The sequence below is a fragment of the Rhopilema esculentum genome, chromosome 15 (genome assembly GCF_057945365.1).
Source record: "Rhopilema esculentum isolate cy_ngs chromosome 15, ASM5794536v1, whole genome shotgun sequence".
NCBI lineage: Eukaryota > Metazoa > Cnidaria > Scyphozoa > Rhizostomeae > Rhizostomatidae > Rhopilema > Rhopilema esculentum.
Window position 1 is genome coordinate 8332714 of NC_142829.1, and position 25334 is coordinate 8358047.

General features: G+C 35.7%; 1 protein-coding gene across 1 annotated transcript; it reads left to right on the forward strand.

The window, feature by feature from the left end:
* The first annotated feature begins 1006 nt into the window (after nucleotides 1–1006).
* On the forward strand, nucleotides 1007–24980 carry LOC135685152 (peroxisomal ATPase PEX1). The gene is made up of 19 exons (XM_089112774.1): nucleotides 1007–1150; nucleotides 4449–4586; nucleotides 5523–5672; nucleotides 6067–6150; nucleotides 6717–6831; nucleotides 7450–8052; nucleotides 8552–8742; nucleotides 9557–9683; nucleotides 10552–10762; nucleotides 11498–11736; nucleotides 12513–12680; nucleotides 13255–13483; nucleotides 15326–15426; nucleotides 18085–18254; nucleotides 18716–18915; nucleotides 19604–19850; nucleotides 20961–21164; nucleotides 22157–22266; nucleotides 23765–24980. Exons 1-19 carry the CDS (start codon nucleotides 1142–1144, stop codon nucleotides 23838–23840), a joined length of 3372 nt encoding a protein of 1123 aa, XP_088968900.1. The 5' UTR covers nucleotides 1007–1141; the 3' UTR covers nucleotides 23841–24980.
* Nucleotides 24981–25334: the final 354 nt, after the last annotated feature.

Consider the following 25334-nt stretch of genomic DNA (forward strand, 5'->3'; position numbering starts at 1 on the left):
TTATCAGAATTTTATTCCAACATATGTTTTCATATTTTTTCCCTGCAGATAGTATTTTCTGAATTGTTTTTAAATACAGGGTCATTCCATGTACATGTACATCCACTTCATTTTTCTTCAAGGTAGACCCCGGGCACTTATTCTAGAAGTAAAAAATGCTGATTCTGAAACTATTTGCTCCCTTTTTTGTGAGAATTTATTGTTATCACGTGATATTCAAAATACTATCCTAGGTTATTTTTAAAGACTCATTTCACACTTTTGTAAATCTTTAAATTATTACGGCATGCTCCGAGCTAAATGTTCGGCAAAACTTCAGAATGACACCAAGAATGAACACAGATATAATTTTCTCAAACGCATATCATTAAAGGACTTGTACCACTATGGCTTTCACAAGAGCGAAGTGTACGTGCTCACAATACTAACTATAACTCTAGCTAACTCCAAAAGTTTAAGGCGATCAGGGCCGCGGAGAGGATTTCTGGGCCCCGAGTGAAAACGAAAGAAAAAACAAGGCACGCCGAAGGCGACTCTTTTAAGGGGTCCGGAGAAAATTTTTGAGACGATAGTTGCTAAAATTACAGCTATTTTGGTTGCTGAAATTGCGATTACTTAAATTGCGATTATTATTAATTCTCTAGTCTTACACTAGCAGTATCACACTAAAACATCGAGTTGATAGACTAATGCCTTATTGTTTCTGGTCACCTTAGATTAGCACTTACAATGAAGAAAAAGCACCAAAAATTAAAGACAAATTAATACTGGTAACGATAGAAAGCCAAAGGGGTCTCCAAAAAGCAGAACTGTTTCCCTATTTGACCTACTCTCCTCCGCATAGACTATTTGGGAGGGAGATAGGGAGGGAAAAAGGAAAAAAGGAACTGCGGAAGAAAATAATATTGTCCGTAGCTTCACGATTTCTCGATCCCTTTCTCCCTCCCTGCCACTGTGGAGGAAAGTATATTTGATCGACTGTGGAGGAGCCCTTTGACTTTGACCGCGAAACTGCGAAGGAGTTGTCTCTATAAACAAGGGCCTAACTGCGAGTCAATTATTGTCCGGATTTTATATAATATCAGCTAACGTAACTTGGTTTTTACCAGGTGAAAGGAAAGACAACAGATTTAATTATTTCATGAATGAGGTTTGTTTCCTTTTTCCTGCTTCTTCCCTTCAGTTTTTTGAGTAAACCCTATATTGTATCGAATCGAGGCCGTGTCCGCCATATTTATATATGGCAGGACTGGTCCCTGAGTTTTTATGTACCCTAGCCTGGCGTAGGCAAAGCCTGAAATCTTCCATATTACTTCGTGCTTGTATACGCGGTAATGTCAGCGTAAGGAAAACCCGAAAACTCTTTGATGTTTTGCTGGAATTAATCAAAATTATATTGTGATTGCTTAAGCCAAAAGGGTCTTCCCCCTCCCCCTCCCCCCCTCCCCCTCCCCCTTTTAGAATACGTGTCAAAATTTGGTTTCAGTTTCTTGCATAGTTTAAGAGAAAATTGCAATCATACAAAGATAAATCAAATTTACAGCTTTTAACTTCCAAGTCAAAAATCATTGGTTTCCTTTGCACAGTTGAAATTTTACAAAAAAAACTATGGAAAGCAATGAATAATGAAAATCAAATGACTTGATTTGTAAAACTTAACAGAAGGTGGGTGCTAATAAGCGATCGGTAGAGGGCAAATTCTTCTGAAATTAATACACAGGGGGCCCGTCTATTAGAGACACTAGAGCAGTAAAATAATCCAATCCAACTAATGTCAATCAAACGAATCTATTTTCTAAAAAAGTAGTTTCTACCTGGCAAAAATGGGTGAGTTTTGTGAATGGGTGTGTTTGGGCAGTCATGGGATCCCAAGGTCAGGAATAGATCCAAAATGAATCGAGACTGTCACATAGGGCAAAAGTAGGGTCCACAGAGCGTAGCCCAATAAACTTTTCCTTTCCCACTTACTGTGCTTCTTCAAAAAGCTTTTTTTCCTAGTTGATTCCTGTTACGGAGACTCTTTTTGAAGGATGCCATCATCATCAGTCAAATTAATACATGAAAATCATTGCTCTCTGGAAGTGATATGAAAATAATCACATTTTAGGCTTTTGTGAGAAAAAAAAGCAGGCGTGCGATTAGCGTGTGACAAAAATTTATTGTTATCATAATATGTCTACACACAAATTGCCAAGACAATAATGATTACAGCAATAAATTTGCGGAAAAATTTTGAACAAAAAAAATTTGATAAATAAAAAAATTTGATGAAAAAACTTAATTTTTTACAAAAACGTGTTTTTTCTGAAGACTTGAGCAAGTTTCTACAGAAGTATAAACTGGGTACATATGTTTCATTATGTTTTTTTGGACTCTCATTCTAACATTTTACGATCTGAGTGTCAGATGAAAAAGATTTTAGCCAATATGTTATAAAATGTTTGCTTTTTGTCAAAGCCATTTTTATGAACTTATTTGATACATCAGCAAAAAATGGCACTACAAGTACAGAAAAATGTTTGCTATGTTATGAGTAATTTTCATCAGCTTCAATAATAAATCCTTAGTAGAATCATTGAGGGCTTGGCGCTCATCAGGTTGTAATGACCGTTCTTGCGAGTGAATCCGTGCCTTGAGGTCCCTCGGTTATCAAGCATGACAGCTAGTTTATGTACCTCTCTGGTGGGCTATTTTTCATTAAATTAAATGTCTCCAAAAACTAGATCAAAAGCACAGCGAAGTCTAAAGAGGGGGCTGTAGGGGGATAGCGAAATCTGCAAATTTGCTACTTTTATCAGATAATTGGCAAATCCGCTACTTTCACAAAATCAACGAGCAAAAATGAAAATCTTAATTGCAACATTTGATGTTCCTCTTAAAATACAAAGGCAAAAATGTATGTTATAGTCTTCTGTGTTTGGATTTGTTCACTGAAATAGCATAAAGCCTTGAAAAGGTATAAACTTTTGCACAAATCTCTTCTCCATTTTTGCATCATGAAAATTTCATATTTGCCATTGTTTGTTTTGCCGATGAAAGTAATGATTCCCTTGAGAAATAGTTAAAAATATACACCAGGAATAAGTAGACCAGAATAACAGTGAAAATTCATAGAAAAGTTTGTCATATCGAGGAAAATTATGATGAAGGGACCTACAATAAGGTTTGTATTAAAGAGAGTTCATTATATACGGGATTCGTTATACCAAGGGGATGCGTTATGTCAAAATTTTATTTAATCCCCAATCCCGACAAGGTTTTAAGCCTCTTTGAAGTGGCATGAAGTTATAGTACCAAGGAAGGATAAACAATTAAACTTGACTTATAAACCAACAAATCCAATCATTAAGAATTTTGCTCTCAAAGTAAAAGAAGGCGTGTAATATTTTGCTTTCTTCGAAAGGAGATGGCATGCGCCAGGGCATGCGTGTGCAAAATCCTGGTCTGGTGCATTTTCAGAAATTCAGAGGAATGCATGAGCAAGCAGATTCTCTGGGTGTAACTGCATCCCAATGAATTACTCCTGAGAAAAGCTACATTCGCTCTGCTCTGCTCGGATAACAATCTGGTAACTCTAATTCTAGGAAGATCATACTTCTCCGGAAGAACATTTCCAAACATTTCAATGTGTGCTTTAGTTGCAACAGAGCAGGGAAGAAAAGAAGCAATTATATTTAACTAGCTCTCTGAAAAAATACATCACTTGCTGTTACTTAGCCATTTGATATGCTTTGTTTAGTCTGTGCCCAGTCCACAAATGCTGTCTTTGTGTGAAGGGTTTTTTACCCCTTCTGATCCCCTTTATATATGCCACTGTATCAATCCATATTTCCCTACAGTCCTGTAACAAACAATTTTCTTAGAACGTACACAGCAGAAACACTCAAGCACACAGGCTCTCTGTAAATCAAAAATTTAGCATCACAGGCTATGTCATAACTATACTGCGCATTGACAAAATATTTGAATTTAGTGCCATCATTGTTCCGTTTCTTAATAGGACAGTGTAAGTGGGGTCTGAAATAGCCAGATATCTAAGAGTTTGAATCACACACATGGTTTTTTCCTTATGAAAAACACTGTGGCAGATGCTATTTTACCAAAATTTCAGCTGTTGCCACATGGTTCTTTTTTAAATGCCAACACCATGTCAATAAACATTATTCCATGCTGAAAATCTTTGGGGATTGACTATATGGATTGTACCCTGGCATTTATTGCACTTCAAATTTTATTCTAACACTTTGTGAGACCCTTACAATTGTGGCCCTAACTAAGCCCCTGCCAATATTAAATTCCTCCCTCCTAATTCTGAGCTCAACCTCAATACTGGTGTCCCCTATGTAATCATTGTTGTGTATTTTGATGTCATTCTTTTATCCATTCTGTTCAACTTTTCTTTCTAGGTTTGATTGTCAGGAATGACATGAGATCTCAATATATTTTAGAGAGCTTCTTTTGGAGAGATGTCAGCTGACAGAAAATTTTGTGCCACCATCCACATCAAGCCAAACAACAGGCATTGTTTTGTTGAACTCTCAAACTCTATTGCAAAACAATTCACATCAACAATCTCTGATAAATTGGTAATGCTGTTTTTTTCTATTTCTCTTATCTTCATTTTGTGCTTGTGTCATGATACCATGGATGTACCCAAACTCTATCACATAATCATTTGCTGCTTGGTTGCTGCTACAGGAGAGTCACAAGAGGTTTGGGGGCAATATGTCTGGGGCCAGGGACCTGGCGGGGCTTGTAGAGTTGCTATAACATAATTGCTATTTCACTGTTAGATCTCTTTACAGCATATTTTATGACATCTCTCTATTTCAGCTGTGTCTACTCAGCAGGATATTCATGGTGCAAAGATTTTTAACAAATACTTTTGTAATACTTCATTTTTTTATTGGATTTGAGGAACAACCCAAAAGTTTGAATTTATGACTGAACACTCTAATTTCATTTGTTTACTTGACACCTGCTGGGGATACAGAGCTGGAAGGTGGCTTCTTTGAATAGGGATACAAAGCACAATTGACCACGCATTCAATGGGAGTCTATGAGTTAAGCAGTAATTCTTAAGATGGACATTTCTGTTGTTTGCAGGTAGTCTTCTGAGCATGGACACATGTAATTTTCTTGAACATATGTTGATTCCAAGCCCTCTAGAAACCTATTTTTTAAAACAAGACCAGACCCAACTGGCTTCTAATTAATACTGTTCAGCTCCATCAGTCGTAACATTCTCCACAGTCCTTGATGAGGCATAACTTGAATTCAAGAATAAGGATTCATTTTGGGCAAAGGGCAAAATAATCTGCAGAACAAAATTGTTCGACCTTCTTACTAAGAGCATAAAGTCAGGGGCATACCTGCTTATGCTCAATTCCCATCCTTCCTGCTTGAAAAGATGCATCATTTCATATCTTTCGTTGGTTAGTTCTATATTAATTTTGTTATGTTAATTTTATATTAATATAGAATTAATATATATTTATGTTAATTTAATATAAATTTTGCAGCCGCCTATTGTTGGTATTGAAAGTTCTTCTGGAGCCATTGCCTTTGCATCCTGGAGACCTCATAAATCTACTCAAATTTCCCCAGACGACCAAGTGCTGTTTTTAGGAAAAGGATTTGCAGACTGTTTGTCTCTAAAGAGAGATGACTCGGTATCACAGAAGTATTATTTGTCATTTTATTGTTTGATAACATTTTTGTACAAAACTTTTTAATCCTTTGTGCTTCTGTAGTTTATTATTTCATCATTCATACCAATATTTACCATCTTAGAGTATCTTTTATAGATGGCTTTGAAAAGCAAACATTTTAGAATGTACATAAGCTTTTTGTCTGACACTATTCAGAGTATAAAACGTCAGAACATAGATCAAAACACTATGCTAAGAAATATGTATACTCAGTTGTGGATCGAAATAGGCTAATCAGAAACACAAGCACACAACATTTGAGGTTGAATTCTATACCACGAAAATATTGTTATTTTCTTTTATATTGAAAATTGTTAACCCTGATTTCTTAAAGCAAAAGCCCTTTGTTTTCCAGGTTCTTGTTTATTTTGTCACAAATGCTGTTCCTTTGGAAAAGGTCTTCATTGCTCCAATAAAGAACCAAGAATGGGAAATACTTGTATGTTGTATTGGCATCAATATATGTTATATAGCAAATTAATCACTATTTCAGCTGATTTTTCATTCTTTGTTTTTCATAATTTACGTTAGCATCAGACAATAATTTCCTATCAAATTCTATCCACGCAATTTTCAGAATACTTTAAACATTCTAAAGTCAAAAGAATTTAGAAATGTTTTCAATTGACCAAGTTTACACAAATTTTTTGGGAAATATAATTGTATAAACATACTCTGGACAGGATCATCCTAGTAATTTTTTTAATCAAGCGCAATTTTATAATATTCAGTCATAATTGGTGACAGCGGTTATCATTAGCAGCCAAAAGGTTTGCATACTTTTGTAAATCCTTCTCATATCTTTATGTTGAAGTCTCTTTAAAAATTAATTTACATCAATAGCTTCTTTAAGGTACCAGACTTGTTTAATTTCTTAACTGCCTTGCTTATATTTTCCGAAGTAACTGCATGTTTTGAGAAAGTTTTTGATTGAAAATTTAGCTAAGAAATTCTTAACTTTGGTTATCAAGATACAAAATACAGAAGTCTTTTTTTTTCATACAGGAGCTGAATACCCAACTGATAGAGGCAACTCTTCTGGACCAAATAAGAGTTGCCTATTCTGCACTAGAATTTCCTATATTTCTTAAAGGATCAGCTATTGTGAATGCCAAAGTTGGTAAGGCTCTTTATTACAATTCAGTTGTTTCATTCGGGCAAAAGTTTGATCAAGAAGAGGAGTAATGGCTAGAATACATTTAATCTTTAGAAACTGCTTGTCAATAATTTCAGTCATGCTTTTTTTGACAAGAGTTGTTAATCTGTCTGTAGTTTTTGCACGTTCTGATTATTTTACATAATTCTTGTCTATTGGTTTTTAAACAGTGTTCAATATCATGTCTCTCGAAACGACTTGCGAGAAGTAGTTATTCTAATGTAACTAAGATTAGGTGAAAACTGTTAACATAGAAGAAGATAGAGCTATTTGTTAAGATTTCCCCTTTCATTTTGTTTCAGATATGTAGTCCTACACTTTAAATGTTTTATTTAATATCATGCTTTAAGAACATTATTGTTATATTGTAAGTAGGAAACAGGCGACCTTAGATTCGATACCATTTAAAAGTCATGGTCTTTCTTTTTAAAATGCAAGTTCCTACTAGTGATTTAGAATCCATTTTAAAGGGCTCTTTTAGAGAAAGTTTTACCTAAATTGTCTGTACAAGTGATTCTTAATGTTGGAAAGTTCTATGTTTTCTAAATTGTGCACTTCGCGATGTCATTTCTTTTTTCACAGAATCTGTGTATCCTAATGTAAAAGTTGGATATCTAGAAGAATTCACAGAGCTCCATATTGCTCCGGAGCTTACAAAGAAATCTGTTATTTCCAGAGACGAGAGAAAGATATCTAGAAAATTTGATGGTCTATCCAAGAAAAATCTCCAAACAAAGACCACTACCATGTGCGAGAAATCAGATAGTACTCTCTCGTCGTTATTGAACTTCATAGTGAAACAAGGTCCAGAAGAGATAAAAGAATTTAATGAAAACACTATTCATGCAAATACACATTCAAGACCCACAGCTTTTTGCACTGGGCAGGAAATAATTAACGAAACAAAGCACGTTAGCGACGTTTTAAGAATTCATCCTGTTGTTCCTAGGAAAAACGACACGCAAAGTAGAAGTTTATTTACCCTCAACTACCATCCTTTTCGTTGTTTTGTAAGTATGAGCACCTTCAAGTCAATCAAACGTCACTGCACCTGTGTATTTAGACAGAAGACTGACAAACTGATTATGAAAATAACAAAAATTCCATCTCCAAGACAAAAAGATGAAAGGAAAAAGATCAAAGCAAGAAATTCAGATTATTCATCGGTCGCAGAGAATGAAAAGTGTAAGAATCTTATGAATATACTTATATTTTGGTTAAAACTTTGCTAAATTAGGCATAAATTTAGACACAGTAATTTCAAAAAATTTCAAGAGAGAAAAAGCTGTTCGTTCTGAAATTATCAAAAGCCATGACTATAAGATATTTTAAGAAAACGATTTATCTTAGAAATTATTTCATTTCCTAAAATATGGTTATCTTGACTCGAGACAGGCAAACAGAGGCCAGTTATAAATTCCTAAATTTCATGACATCTATAGCTACATTTTAGGGCACTTAAAACTGTGTCTTGAATGGTATATATAAAGTTTTTCGAAAGCATTTACATCTTCATCTACTAATAAGTAATAACTTTACTCGTGACTAGAAATCTGAAGTCCATGCTATCATTCTGCCTTTGTCAACAAATCTGTTTCGTCACTGGTACATTTTTACAGTAAATAGAAGGTTCTATCATGCAAAGCTAAAATGCCTTGAATTATCTTTGTACTTTCCGTTACAGCTGCTATTATTGAAATCGTTCCTGTAAACGACGACCAGTTTCCGGATCAACTTCAAATGAAAAATATGGCTGTTAGCTTGGAGGTAATGGCATTTTTGAATGCAGACCAAGGGTCACTGACAGAGATTGAATGCTTGCACAAAGATGCATCTAGTATGTTGGGAATTATCATCAATGTCCTAAGCAAAGAGGTATATATGCCTACAAGCGTTTACTCTTAGAAGAGATCTTCTTATATTTAGGCATGCTGTGGTGTATAGTGCATGCTATGGTGTATAGATTAGGGTGCCCCGCAATTTTACATTGTGTTCCATGCTAAGTGCCATTACTGGTAACTGTCTGCACAGGTATTGACAAGAAATTTTGGGTCTGTAGGGACTTGAAGGGGCAGATACAATATCTGGTATTGGAATAGTTGCGACATTTTTAATGATGTTCCTCAAAATTTGCGATACTCTTGTCCGGTTAGAAACGTCACCAAAGCTGAAACCTAAAGTCGAATCATCTACAAATATACTGTTGGACACACTGTTGGTTCGCCTAAACAATGTAACAAAACACTGCGCTAAACCTGCTTTAGTTTCGCTGTACACTTGTGACGATTAGTTAGCATGGGGATAGTGTCCCTTATCTAATTTAGTAACTGCTGTCAACGCCTCCAGATTCAAACGTTTCGAGTTATCCAAAAATTTGTCGGGAAACTAAAATTTTTTCGAATTATCAAAGACACTTGCAATAGTTACTTTGGAAGAAATAAGGGCATTCTAGTAGTTAGACTTTCATTGTACAAAGAGTTTTGTTGCTAAATACCTTGAATGTATCATTATAGAGTTTGCACCGTCTGTTGTGCCTTTTTCGCACCTGTTTGCTTCAACAGCCAGCTTCCGAAGTGGACTTTTTGCTTGTTTCGTTCTAATTTTTCTCGTAATGAATTTTCTCTCGAAGGTCAAGATCGTTCGGAACTTCTTTGGCTGTGTTGAATATGATTTTTTTATCTTGCTCAAGGTACCAGGCCTAGACACTGAAAAGGTTACTGAAATATTCCGAGATTGGGCAGAACGAAGGATTCAGTCACATCAAGACCAAATTTTATTGAACGATTCAACTATATTGGAAATTAACAAACTGGAAGGTAATGTTTTCGTATCCAGCATCACGTAATGTAAAGGTCCACAGTAAGCATTTGTGTGCACCTGAGAGATTTCCTGCTCTTGTGTGTCTACTGTTAGAAATATAATGGTAATTCAGACTCTTTTACAGCTCAGTGACTGACTTTGATTGATTGATTGATTGATTGATTGATTGATTGATTGATTGATTGATTGATTGATTGATTGATTGATTGATTGATTGATTGATTGATTGATGAGGTTGGCTGCTGAATGACAGGTTTATTTCAATGACCAATCAGAATTTGTTCTGACTGACTTTGATTGATTTGATTGATTGATGAGGTTGGCTGCTGAATGACAGGTTTATTTCAATGACCAATCAGATTTTGTTTGTTTATATTTATTGACCAATCAGATAAATTTTCATACCCCGAGAATGAACATCTGTCAACCTATCAGTATGGCAGGCTTGGTACATAATTTTTGTCTGTCCCGGACTTTCTTAGGCTGCGCGTTGAGTTGGTTTTATTTGTTTCTACATCACTCGACATTTTCCCTGCTTTGTTCACAAACTGTACTTTTGAGTTTGCTTTCTATTATATCTTTAACTTTGGAAACGGATAATTTAAAGTTAGATAGGGAATTTTCTACAGGATTATACAATATCACGAGAAATAGCAACCTATATCATCGGCAAAAATATGATTTCCTCTTCTTCACATGAATCTTTTTGAATGAATTTTTTAAGGCTTGTCCTAAATTTGTGATATGAGCAGTTAAATATAAAATCATCTTTTTATCATAAAACAGGTGAAAAAGTTATAAAAATAAGATATTAGATTAAACCTGATGGAAATTTCAAAATTTTTCTCACGCTCTTTTTCCTAGAACCGGCTGTAGTGGTTTCCCTTGACTTTTTGACCGCGAAAGAGAACGAGTCTTCAGAACACAGTTATTTCTTTCTCAACGGAGATAGTTTGACCGCAACATCGTTGGTTGCAAATTTCCGTACGAAAGAAGAAGCTAAAAAGCTGGCAAATTACCAGAATCGTGATAGAATTTTGGAAAACTTTAAGCTTTTCAAAGAGGATCAGTTAGGGTAAGTCCCCAATGTTTAGTTGAATTCAGACACCGCGGAGCGTTGAGAAAAGTGGGGGGTCTAAAAAAGTGGGGGGGGGGTCTAATTGTATTTACGAAAAACAATTAAACTAACCAAAAATATTTCCAAGTTTATGATTAATCTAAATCTAGTGATAAAGTCTGTCCTTGTTGATAAATGATATGAACTATATTTAGGTAACTTGGTACCTTTATTGAGTTTAAAAACTTTGTTTAAAACAACACACATACACGACTATGGATCGTTCTTAGAATTTTCGCTGCCCTTCGGCAGCATTACACACTGGATCTCATAAAATCACCAGTGACCGAATATATATAAATATATATTTTTATATATAGGATTTCTCTATATAAAATCTATATCTAGTTAATGTATATGATTTATAGTTAATGAATTTGCTGAATTCTACGTTTTATTATTCTTTGCTTTATACCTTATTCCCTTTGGTAAAAATACTTGTTCACTTTTAATATAAAGTCTGCGATTATCTTATATATATCTGTACATATATTCATACATTTATCACATTATTTCATTACCGTTATTTATGTTAACTGCAAAGTGAAACTCTTGATTTTACATCAAATTAAATTTCCGTTTCCTCATTGGCAACTAGATTTTATTTCTTTAACTCTAATTTTTTCCTATTTTTGTTGAGTTATTAGCAAAAGCATAAACTGAAAACTTTTTACATACTGTTTTATATTTTAGGGGATTTTCTGATATGATAGAAAGAGGAATTGCGTATCTCAATAGCATATTGAAGCCTGCACATAAGGACAGAGACATTAGGCCTTTCTCACACAAAGGTTCAATGTTGATATGTGCTGCCTCTAGAACCGGGGCCAATGGTAGTGGGCGATCGGCCCTAGCCCTGGAGCTATGCAATGCCGTCAGGCAGTCTCCATACTTTTGTCACATCGAAAATATTGATTGTATTTCATTAAGAGGTATGTTTTATGCATTAGAGTATTTAATTGTCTTTTCCCATTATTCTAACATTAGCTTATTGCACAACCAGAAGCGATTCAAAAGGCACACTTTAATTTGAAAGAACTTTTTAGATTGATTCCTTGTAAGTTACGATATAGTATTTTTTTAACTTTCAAAAAATCTTGGTTTCATGTTTTAAGCATATTTCGATTTTTACTTTCTGAAACAATGTTTTTTACCGTCTTGAGAAGAGAGTATCTCGTAAAACAAGAGGTTAAAATCACTAGTTCTAACCCATTTTTTATCTTCATGAATGTGATGTTTCATTTCTTAATAATGACAGGCACCTTCCAATTCGGACACCGGGACATTACTGCAGTCTCACTTTTATCTATGATCCTCACATATTCTTTTTAACATCGCTGTCTAAAGAAATTTCATTGCTGTACAGGCTGCAAGATTATGATTTTCCAAAATAACAAAAAAATATTTGATTTATTCTCCTATTCCCTAAGATATTCCGTTTCTTGCGTTAAACTATATACATTTTTATGAGACGAAAATGTATAGAAATTGGCTCTACGATCCAGCTTACTTTCCTCCACGATCTATATGATTTTTCACCACGATCTGATCTGACTTTTCTCCATCTTCTAGCTAACATTTTATCTACCGATACTTAAGTAGGTTTTCTTTTGCACTTCAAAAATTCTTTATCACTTCTTGCATATTTACGCGTACCGCGAGTATTGCATTAATATCTTGTCATATACAATTGATAATGTTTTCAAAGGCAAGAAACCAGAAACGATCTTGCGCAGGATGCAAGTAGCTATGGAGGAGGCAAGATGGCGGCAGCCTTCAATCGTTGTCTTTGATGACGTTGATTATTTGATCAAGCAACCTGACCCGGTCAAAGATGCAGAGCCAACCGTTCAGTATCATTCCAAACTTGCTGAAGGTTATTCCTTCTTATCTAAGTTTATCTTTGTATTTTTGTATCCGTGAAAAAATTCATTTGGAACAAATGAATTGAATGACTGTTTTGAAGGATCATTCTTCTCCCTTCCTTTATACTTTGACATTTTTAATGGCTGATGATAACTAGAGGGAAAATCGAAGCTAAAGTCTTTGTAGTTTGTGTCTTGTAATTAGGGGTATGCTGACAGAAAGGGCGAGCATAAAAACTCTACCCCAAAGTGAACTTCAAATTCTTTTTAAAGTGGTTTTAAAGAGAATTAATTTTGTTAGTACTACAGTTATTTCCAAGCAAATAGGAAAAATTGCCAATTTACTCAAAGGTATGGTTATTTTCAAGCTATTAAGAAAATCAGGAATTGAATTTAAAGTTTGTTATGGTCAGGTATAGTGATTTAGGGGATTCTTCACTACAGCGTTCAGGTATTATTTTGGGATGTTCGGAGGGAGGCGAGCATCCTTCTCTCTAGATTTTAATGTTTTTCTGACATCGGTTCAAAGAATCAATCTAAATGAAATGAATGCGTCCGGAGTTGGTGAAACTTTTATCTTGTTAGGTTTAAAAGATTTGCTGCGAAGAGAGATGATTTCATCAAGCCTAGTTGCAACGATTCTTGTTAGCAAAAGCAAAAATTCTTTGCATGAAATCTTCAGTACTCCTTCTGGTTGGCACTTTATAGAATGTTCACTCGTTCTTCATCCACCTGACGAAGCAGCGAGAGAAGAAATTTTGTATAAGATTGTGAGGCGATTATCATATGTAGTTACAAATCCTGCTGATGTCAAGTAAGTGTTTTGCACCTTTTTTCTTTGTTAGATTTTAAATATCATGGCGCTGGTTTCCACCGATTAGTCAATTGTGAGTTGCTTGGTTTTGCCAAGATGCTCAGGAAAACATAAGCTTAAAGATGTCCTAAATATAACCTCAAAGGTGCTCATAGATGTATTGAACACAATCTTTTCTATTGTTCAATATTCTCTAGTGTTACTTTCGATATGAAGATGCAACTCTCCAACCGTTCTCTTGGTATTTAGTGATACCAGATGGCTTTTGAAAACTTACATAGGATTTGATAAGCAAGCAAAAGTTCAATGGGATAGAGAATAACTTAGTAGCAGTGTTGATATCTTGAGGAGCTGGTCAAGATGTGACTTGCAAATAGTTTTGAGAGCTTGCACTGATCATGTGTGTGCTATCTGTCCATTAGAAAAAGGATTTTTTATGCTCCTAAAGAATTTACAATACCCTTCTTTAAACTACAGTACAAAAACGAGACTACAGGGGGCTTGAATCTTCATAAAAACCCTGTGGCCGTTCACAATGATCTCAAAGTCTATTCCAAAAATGATGCTAGGTGAAACACCCAGGAAGGGTAAATATATGTCCGTGGAGACACTCAGGAATGTTTCTCGAAGAAATGATTGATAGATGAGGGGGCCTTTCCTTGTTGGTAGTTTACTTACGCCTTATATTTCGGTTTCCCAGCGGTTTTGTGTGTACGTAAGAGGCTTTTTATCAATCTCATCGATAAATCAAATAGGAAAATTTTGTCATGTGATTCATACTCGCGTTCGTATATATTTGTATTAGTACGCAAAAGTAAGCAGGACAAATACTTTGGTTAGAGTTTGTGGTATTGCCCGGAAGTCTTTGTAAAGCTACGTTCTTATTATCTACAATCACTGCCAAAATTACTTGGAACACCTAACACTTTGCGCTGTGCTTTTCTATTTTTCATTTGTTTTCTTGAATACTACCACTTCCGCCCCCCTTTCCCCCCAAAACAATGTTGAAAGTATGAAAAAATATCAAACAATCCACAAGAAAAAGCGTACTCCATAACCCCTTTCTTTTTTCTATAGTAAATCACCATTGTTCCTAGGGGGAGAGGGGGATGGCTGAATTTGCCTTTGAAAACCTACGTTTGTGTTCCAAGACTTTTGGCAGTGATTGTACCTTAAAAAGCTTCTTTATTGATTGCTTTGGAAGCAAGAAGTTGTTGAGTGGACTAGTTAAGTCCTAAAATGTTCTTAAGAAAGCCCGGTGCATTGTAATAATTTACGAATGTTATTTCCCGTATTTCCTTTTACCGTACAGCCACAACTTCTTTAGAGCTCGTAATTTTCTTCGAATACGGCCAATGAATATAGCTCCTTAGTTTCACCATGATGATGATTTTAAAAGGTTATATCTAACTTTGAAACTTCACTCCGTCTCATGTGCCTAGACATAACTGTGAAAAAACTCTTTTTGACAGCTCTTATGTTGTTCATTTGTTCCTTAGTCATCTTTATTCATTCTTCTATTCGTTGTTGCCCATTCTTGACTTTTCCAACTGTTAATCTTCGAACCGCAATACTGTATTAAGCAGTTGTTTGCTCAAGTTAATTTCATTTCTAGTCATGATAAGAGGGCTCTTGGCTGGTTTGTCAAAAGTGCTCAATGCCCGGTACAACAAAATGTTTCAAAGTTGCTAGGCCCAATGAAATTAACGGCAAATTCCAGTAATCGCATTCTGCCTCCAACTCGTAATGGCGACCAAGAGCTGTCTTGTTGTACACACAGCATGTTATTTCTAATGTATGTCTTTCGATTTTTATTATAACCTAAATGATCTTATTCATTAGGAAAATGGCGGCATTAACTGAAGGCCATCTTCCTGCTGATTTAGAGACCATTCTGAAGCGTGCTAAGAACTCATCTATAATGAAAAGCAAAATAAACTCTGGTTGGTATTTTTCGCTTGTTTTAGATTTTAATCTTTCCTACTCGCTGTTTCTTTTCATTTCTTGTCTTTGTCTTTATTTTATCCTTACTGGTGTGTTAGCTTAAAAGGACATATGTGATTGTTGATGCTCATTTGTTGGCGAATGGAATGTGGGCACAATTAGGACTAGGCTCATCTCAACAACAAGTTTCTAGCTATAGCACTTCAGCACAAGCACTAGTCAAACAACAAGTACAATTCAGTCAGCTCGAAATTTGTTTGAACGCGATGTAAAACAGAGGTTTAATCAAATCGAGGCAAGTTGAGGACAATACTTTTAAGAACATTCTGCTTGATTAGATATTCTGGAATAGACGAAAGTTGGTAGTGATATTAGGGTGGTGCGTATTGTGACGGATGCTGCGATGGCACTCCTGCACACAATGTAAAATGCGAGAAGATGATTTTGTGTAGCACGACTTTCGGCTGGAATTAAAAACATAGCCTCGTGAGTAAATGGCAGAGCAGCGACATACTGTGTCGCGCATCGCGGGCTCGAGGCGTGTCACAAACTGGACTGCCCATGGTGTGTCACAAATTTGCTTTTGAGGTACGGGGACATGCCATTATTTAGGGTTACTTTTTCTGAAAGGTGCGGAATTATTGGTATCGGTTTTCAAATTTTTCGGAATAATAGGTACCATTTGAAGAAAAATGCAGAATGATGGGCACCATGCAGAGTTATGGGAAAATCCTGCAAAATTATTAGGATTAACAAGGAATGGGAAATTTAGCATTAACAAAATAAATGTCCAGTTTGTAATGAAAGTATGAAATCTGAGATTTCGGGTAAAAGGAATACAAAATTTGTTTGATGATTTAGTTGTGTTTTGAAAAATGTTCTTTGCCTTGCGGAATTATGGGTATAGTTTTCATCATATTTCCGAAATTATAGATCAAATTTTTTTCAGACATTTGCGGAATCATGGGTCAAAAGTTTGAACCAAAATGGCACGGTCCCGTCCAAAACAACGCTTGGGTGGTAACCGAGCCAAAAACTCTAGTAATGTTGCCGAATGCTGTTCAGCAGATGCTACTGCTCTTTCTCAATCGGTCGCTAAAGTGACTAGAGGCTCAATGTTTTGTCTATAATAAATGAGCGGGTTAAAAAACGTTCTTTTGATTCACTTGCCTTGAGGTTTCCAGTCAATAATTTATTTAAAGCATGTGTCAAGAAAACGACAAGGGATCGGTTGACCGTAAAATTGATCCTTATGTAACACAAAATGTCAATATGATCCAGGGAAGATTAAGCAGTTTAATCTTATGGACATTTGGACCTCAAATTATTTGCTTCTAGTCCAGACTCTCGTTTTTCATTTTCTACCAGTAGGTTGTCTGGAAGATTCATTTTGTCTTATGTTAATGTCATGGTTTCTATTTCCATAAACCTGGAAAATGTGCTAAACACATCCAGTCCAGAAAATCCACATAATGTGGCATTTTTTCCAGAATTACACAAAAGTAGAAACAACTTCAACATAAAAGATTTAATAGAAGTGTGTTTTAAGGCCCGGCTACACGAAAGAATATTCAACAAAAATATGATATTATTTTATCATTCTTGCTTGTATTCCGATGAAGAATTTTTCAAAGAATGATCTTATCACCTCATTTTTTCATTGATAGAATATCCTTGTCAAGAAAGAGTAAACTCTCTCTGACCTATTTATATGGTGGACGCCCCGTCGATTCCAGTCTGGGTGGTTGGCTAGGTCTACCTTCTTATAATAGCCATAAGCTTTGGAAGCCTTTTCAAGAAAAAAATAACGCGGGACTCGAGAATGGCACTTTTATTCGTTTTCTGTTGGCCTTCCACACGGTCATAGACCATACGACAGCCTTGTGTTCCGGTCTATGTGAAAAAGGAACTTATAATAACGTCTTGAACGTAATTTTGCTACCCTAGCAAGTTGGGGCTATATTTTTTGCATTTCTTTCTAGCAAGAATATTCTAAAATGATCTTAAGAACATTTCCCGGTATCAATTTCACTCCTGTTTGTTGCTCAACTCGCATACCAAAGCACAGAAAAGAGCTCACATCCGTACAAATCCGCATTTCTATTGTCAAACTAGTTTGAATTAATTGTTCTTAAAATGGTATTTTTCTTGTTGAATATTCTTTCATGTAACGTGGCCTTTATGCAAATAGGTTTGTTGTCTTTTTTTACGAAGCGGCATGTATGGTAGTTCTTCCTTCCAGGAAGGTACCATCTTCCGAATGTGAACGGTCAGAGCTCAACAGGTCTACTATTCCTTATGAGAGCTATTATTGACCGCTTTGCATACAGGATTGCAATACCCCTACCCTCAAATGCATCAGCTGTATTAAACGCTAGATAAAAAGTATTGTTTCTACAATGGGGCCTAAGTAGTGTTCATCAACCTCTGAAGCTACCTGGAATCCATTTGACAAGAAGCCCAAATAAGAGGTTTTCAGGCAAGAGTAACGTAGCATTAGTGTAAATGGCAATTGCTAAGGGGAATTTTGTGGCTGATGCTTATGCCTTTAGTTTCTGATGCTGTTGATGCCTATTGTTGCCGATGCTATATGTCTAAATGTATATCGTATAACTGATTTCAGGCCTCTTTTACCTTTTCTCTCCTGCAACCTTCAGTGATTCGTGCACTCGACCTTGATGATTTCAAGACAGGATGTAATGGCTATAAACCTCTTGGGCTACACGGCATAGAATTACATTCGCCAGGGAACCTAGGCTGGAATCACGTTGGTGGCCTTGTCGAAGCAAAAAAAGTACTTATGGAAACATTTGTTTGGCCAATGAAGGTTTGACAGACTTTCTAAGAAATAGTCCGCCAATGCTATTTTTATTGCTGATCCTATGATGCATCTTGTAGTAATTCTTACTCTTAATGTAAAATCCTAAGGAATATGGGTTAAAGATTATCGCAATAATATAGACGTGCAACCTTGCAACTTAAGTCATTACAGTGGTTTGATCTTGTTAGGCACCAGTGTTAGCCTGGACTCCCCTTTTAATCTCCTTTACTTCAATTGAAAAACCAAGGTACCTCGAGCGTGGATTTAATTAAGAAGAAGTCCTAGACCACTTGGAAATCTATTGGTAATTTCGTAGCCTCACAGCTAAGCTAAAAGTACCCTGATCATTCTACAGTAACGTGTTACCAGCTTATCAGATTATTTCACGAATTTGGCAGATAGAGATTTGGTATTACATTATGCATCTATTGAAGCACTCACAGACATTTTTCTCTTCAACTTTCCAGTATGATCATTTGTTTTCTAAATGCCCGTTCCGTATGCGGTCCGGTGTCCTGTTATATGGACCGTCCGGGACAGGGAAGACATTGCTGGCGGGAGTGGTTGCCAAAGAGTGTGGCATGAACTTCATTAGTATTAAAGGCCCCGAACTGTTAAGCAAATATGTTGGCAGCAGTGAACAAAACGTCAGGGACCTTTTTGCAAGGTATTAGATGTGACCTTTATTTTCAAAGTAATATGGTTTTTAAAACCAAGGGGGAGTACTCATATATTGTTAGAACAGGAGCGCTCGGGTTACTTTTTTATGGTCTAGAAGTTGAGCAACATCCATTTTTTGGGTCAGTAGTATATAAAAATACTTTTTTGGTTCATTACACCGTGGCTCATTTATTGGGTATTGAATGTGAGAAAATTTCAAAGAAAGAAAAGAAATTGCAAACTCTCTTGTGCCGAAGGAAGAACAATTATCGGGGAATCTTATCCTGAATATATTTGAGTACCCTCCCCCTGGGTCCGAAGACTTAGTGTTCTTTAAACTGCATACATGTTTTATTTCTTCATGATGAACTTTACGTTTCAAACTCTAGAGTCTATGAAATCCGTTTTGCCTATTTGATGTTAGCAGCTTTTGGAATCTTGAATATGCCTTTTGGAAAATTACTCATTCTTTCGTATTTATTTTAATTTGTTTTCATCTGCAATTCTTGAAAAGGCTTAATTTCTATTAAATATCACCATTGGATGCGTTGCTATCCGTGAAAGTGTAGCTTTTTTGCCAGGACCTGTTGATACACAGAATGAATGATGCTGTTTAGACATGAATATTCACCTTTATACTTCGAAGATTCATATTTATTTCTCAGCCAAATTCCTCTCGTTATTTCTAATCACAGGGCTCAAAGTGCCAGTCCATGCATACTTTTCTTCGATGAATTCGATGCACTTGCTCCAAAACGAGGCCATGACAATACAGGAGTAACTGATCGTGTCGTTAATCAATTGCTTACTCAATTGGATGGCGTTGAGAAGTTAGAGAAAGTTTTTGTGCTTGCCGCCACCTCCAGACCGGATTTGATAGACCCGGCTCTATTAAGGCCCGGCCGTCTTGATAAATGTGTATACTGTCCAATGCCAAATGCGGTATGTACCGGGCAAATATCGTACCTTTGTAAAATAACGATTGAATGAGAAATATCATTACGAGCACCAATTATGCATTTATAATTGAAAAAGCATTTTTTTATGACAATTAAGTATTTGTTTGTTCAATATTCTACAGGTCCAGGCAATAAATGTCAATGAAATTGTGTGACATTCAAAATGATTAGTTTAGAATACCAGGGCTAGAAATAAATTTCCCAAGATTTTTCGCAACATTCTTTAGCAGAAAGATGACCTACCGAAATGCCTAAATCTCTTCATGCATTTCAACGTAACCTATCCATTTCAGACGAACTGTAGCCCACTCTGCCTACTTACGTATCTACCTACTCTTCAAAGGTGCTTATATACGCATTCTCTCTACCGAGCTACCTACCTACCTACTTTTCCAAGGTACTTACATAACTACTCTTTTCTACCGAGCAATCTTACTCCTCCGAGGTACCTTTCTACCTACTTTTCGAGATACCTATATACCAATCGAAAGACAAGATACCATCAACTGATAATAGGGCTGGCGTTTGGCAGGAGAATTGTGCATATATTGGTTGCTTACAAAATGTTTATAAAGCAGATTGAATTCCTAAAATGAAGCACCGATCATAAATATTTGGTGTCAAAATTCGCAAGATATTTAATCTTTATTTACTGAGACAGTTTTATTTTTATCGACGTTGTAAAATCCAATGTTACGAAGTTATGAATTATAAAAAAGCTCAATAAACTTCACGCTTTTACATTTAAATATACTGTTTGATTGATATAAATAAAGTTATGTTAAGGTGATATCGGAGAATTCCCATAGTAGATATCTTTATAACAAGTAAACAAGAATGCAAAATCAGCTTTGATGTTTTGTTTGAAATTGTAGTGGCCTATGCCTCCAAATTAAAATATTTTTCTCGTGGCCATTTTTGGGTTTCAGTCGAAGGACTTTTTCTCCTACAAAGCAAAGGCAATCGTCTATGAAACTGAATAAAAAGGAATTTGACAGTAATGACATGCTAGCTTTGGAGTTGTCGCTGTACTTCTCTGTCACAGTCACAGTCAAAATGGCGTTGTAATCTGAAACCACTTTGTCTCTTGTAGCATGACCGAGTTGAGATTTTCAAGGCTTTGAGCATAGACCTGGAAATGGATCAAAATATAGACATCAATTCACTCAGTAAGAACACAGAAGACTTTTCTGGAGCCGATATTAAAGCACTACTATACAACGCCCAACTCACTGCCATTCACAAAAAGCACCCGACGATTATTGCTAAAGCTCTTCAAAGTCCTGAAAAGATGAAGGTAAACTGATGCAAATATTTCAAAGTTATGTTAGTTATGCACTAAGAAATGTGCAAATTGAAGATAACCACGGTTAAAGGTATAAAGTAGATTTAAATGCATAAAATGACCTTCCATTCCCAGGAAATCCAAAATTTGATTTGAGTACACAAAAAGTTGGCAAGAAACTCTAGAATTTGCATAAGCAAACTCTGAGGCAGAGCATTTGTAGAAACCTCTCTCGGCAGATCTGCGCTCAATCTTAGGTTATTAAAAGGATTTTTCAATCAATGGTTTGACGTCAGTGGCTTTAGTGGAGTACAATTGTTGACTAATATCATTGTTCGGTCTTGTGACCAAGTAGTTTTGAAACGGTTAAAGTACTGTATGTTGTTGTATGTTTCCACTCTTGTTTTGTAGCCTATACTTTTTGCTTTATATGCAAAATACAAAATGTTAAGAATTCAACTTACTATTCATGCTTCTTTAATTTCAATACAAGATTTTCCGATTCTGTAATTCTTATAGAGGGGTGTGTTTAAAGATAATTGTTAGTCTGGGACTCGTTTTTCTGTAGCAGAATGCGATCTAAGTTTAAAATAATGTAGATGTCGTCATTCTAGTAACAAAATCAACGCTCCTAAAAAACGTTTATCTTGGATCTCGTTCAACTGAAGGCAAACATTCTTCAAGAGAAAAATCATTTTGAAGCTCAGTAGCCAAATAGAAGAAAAAATAATAAATTGATTTCAACTTTATTGATTTTATAGCAGAAAGAAATGAAATGTTAAGTTGCCTAAGTAAAGGAAACAGTGTTTTTGAGAACGCCAATTTAACAGCGTAACTTGAAATAGTGATAATTTACACTCATAATGTAATTGCAATGATTCACTAGTATTGCTATCAAAATCTATATAGTTGATATCGCTGAAATTCTATTGCCATTGATATCATAGTGTTTAACAGAGGCAAAAATTTCATATAGTTTTGCATCTTGCTTCTAACCCTTTTAGATTTCGGACGAGGATCTTTCGATGAAAATATCTAATGATGACATCACAGAGGCTTTAAAAGAAACCAGACCATCTGTTTCAGCTACCGAGATGGCACGCTACGAGGTCATGTGAGTATTTCTTCCAATTCTTGTTTTTGATCTCTTAACTACACTGCTAGTAACGCTTGCAAGAAGATTCGCCTCAGATTGTGTATAAACTTCATCTGCTAGTGTGTTAGGAAGCTTGTAGATCGACCGAAATATCTTGTATGTAATAAAAATAAACATAAACCCAGCCACTTGTGCACTGCAAGATTAATATCGCTGAATGAGATATTCGTTCGCTTTTAGGCTTGCGTATAAAATTCGCTTAATTTTGCTAAATGTTTCGTTTGCATTATCTTGATCAAGCAAACTAAAGCTGTTGTATCTAGAGTGAAACCTTTATAAAGCGGACAGTTATGGGGCGTTATTGTACGCCGTAGACGGAATGAGTTGCTTTTGAAGCCTACCTGTTCAAGCCTTGACCACAGGGACAATCTTTTGCACCAAAAGTTGGTTTTTCGTTATTAAGGGGTGTTCATAATTGAAAGGTTTCCACGGATTTTAGTTTTACTGCCTGGAGATTAAGTCGCGAAGCAATATCTTGATGAAGAATATGGCCTACAAAGGCACTTCTCGTCAATCCATGTTTCTGCAGGTAGCCAGAGTCTCTGTGTGTTTTTTATGGCACGATTCGTTCTCTCCTCTACTTTTCGATTGCTTTACTTTTTGTTGTTTTATTATTTTTATTATCTATTGTCTGTTCACATTTTAAATTTAATATTATTCAAAACTGTTAAGGCGCTGTTCTTTCAAATTGTCTACAAATTGTCTGATGGATGTCTAAATAGAATCAACCCCAAGCTTCTTCATAAGACACGCTAATCTTAAAAATCACGCATTGTTCCTATCAAATGCTACCTGCTTTGTCGATAAAATGCCTAAAGCCTAAAATAAACTGCAACTAAAAATACGATCTGTTTGCAAACGGCGTGATAAGAAGACACAGGTCTGGAACTGTTTTTTACATGGATTTCATATTGCATGGTTTTTGTCATTTTAAAAATGACCCAGGACATCATCTTGTTGGCTTACCTGGAGGAAGCAAGGATTTGGAAACAGAAAACCATTACCCTGAGTGGATAAAACTATCTTATTGTAGTCTATAGACAAATCCTGCACTAATATATGTAAGATGTTACCGACACTTTCCAGTTACATGTGGCAAATAGCAAAAATGAATTGCTCCCTGGAAATAACGTGAATTCGACAGTGGGGATAAATAAGCACCTGTTTAGTATTGGTATTTTTTTCGCGATAATCGTGAATATGGACTGTCACTATGTCCCAACAAGAATTAAAGTTTTCCTGTGTTCTTAACACATTCTACATGCAACTCTTTACACCCTAATTTTCAAGGATTCATCTACTTATTCATTATAATTTATAACAAGCTAACACCAAGATTTTGTGTGAGGTTTCATCACGAATGTTTTGCTTTTGTGTTTTACAAATATGGAACCTGTATATCTTGTGCTTTTGCCAAATGTGTATTAAAGTTAATGCTGCTGTTACTTGATTTCAGTTTCAGGAATTTCAATGGTTCAAGGAAAGGGGATTTAAGAGCAGAAGAAATAGACTCAAGAGTAACTTTAGCTTAAATGACATACCAAGACAAACAATTCTGGAATGTTCATATTGTTTATATTGAGACACAGGAATGAAAACGTAAGTTGGCAAGATTATTGCGATTATCAGGATTTATATAGTCCAACTGAGAAGAATCTACGAGATTACAACTGTTTTATTCATTGATGCCGTAAACCAGATTATAAACAATAACATCACGAGGCTGGAAGTATTATATTCAATGTTTTGAATGATCAATTGCATTGAAACTATTTTGGTTCTGTGATTTGTCAATTTTTAGACTTGGCTTTGTTGTAGTCTATTCCCCCTTAGATAAAATTTCATGACAGCCTCAGGTAGTTACAATTATATAGCTGTATCGGGTGTTTGTTATTTTTGCGATACAAATATCAAATATTTGTATCGCCTGCTAGATGATATGTATTTATTCACAAGTTTTCCTATTTGCAAAAAGATTTGGCATTACTTAATATTGAGATTAACCCCAGTCCAACCCTTTGATAAAGTTTCTTAATCCAGTATGGTTTGAAATGTCATATTTTATATAGGATTAACCCTGAACATTACTAAAAATCTGTTGTTATGCAGCCGGTATCTGTGCGACCTTTCACATTAAACATGTTGAAATCGAGATACGTATCCTCCAATGAATGAAAATTTACGTTTACCTGTCTGTCATAAAGTGCTCGATGCCATATAGCCAGAGCTGTACACGCTTTTAGTGCAAAGAACAAGGCGGGTCTAAGTTGCTACTCGGAGTTAAAAGCTTAATGCGGGTTGCCTGATGATCGAATTTAACGTGAAACTCGCTGTAGCAATTTAGAACTGTCCTATTTTAAGCAATCCAGAAGTACACAGTTCCCGTGTGCAGTTCATTGTCAGCCTTGTATTAAATTTGTGGTAACATTAGCATCCAGCATTGTTACATTGATTGCTGCTCCAAACGTGTTTAGTTCCGAATATCAGAAAACAAAACATAATTTCGTGGAGGCAAGTGCTATGCGCTACAGTAAATCATTCATTCCAAAAAAATTTTAAGGAGTTCTCTGAATTTAATTTATGACCTGAAGAAAGACCAGCGATTTTAAGTTTGTACCTAAACTATTTAATTCTAATGTTATTTGGTGTGAAGAACAGGATGATTCTAAGTTAAGTTTAAAATTTTTTTTTTCATTTTCAAACTCATGGATTCCAAAAAATCATCTTATAACAGGTGTGGGTCGCTGCAGAGGCGCAGCACCACGGTGAAGGCGCACCGAACCAATCAGAAGGAAACTTGCCAACCTCGCCTCTTTTTAGAGCCGGCTTAACTCGTGTTCCAGTGATTCCGAAACGAGGACTTGTAACGAGTCAATTGGGTCATGAAACAGTGTTTACTTGAAGTGACTTTTTCCATGACTTGTTTCAATTGTGCTTTTGCTTGAAAGGTATCCTTCTAGACACTGTTATTTAACTGAACCTGTAAAGAAGCCTTTTGAAAATGTCAGAAGCACGTTTTTACAAAT

What these genes read in the sequence shown, in the direction of transcription:
- LOC135685152 (XM_089112774.1), top strand. An exon ending in CATTTGTTTGGCCAATGAAG is followed by an intron (nt 18,255 to 18,715) that starts GTTTGACAGACT and finishes TCAACTTTCCAG; the next exon opens with TATGATCATTTGTTTTCTAA. An exon ending in AAAGTCCTGAAAAGATGAAG is followed by an intron (nt 21,165 to 22,156) that starts GTAAACTGATGC and finishes TAACCCTTTTAG; the next exon opens with ATTTCGGACGAGGATCTTTC.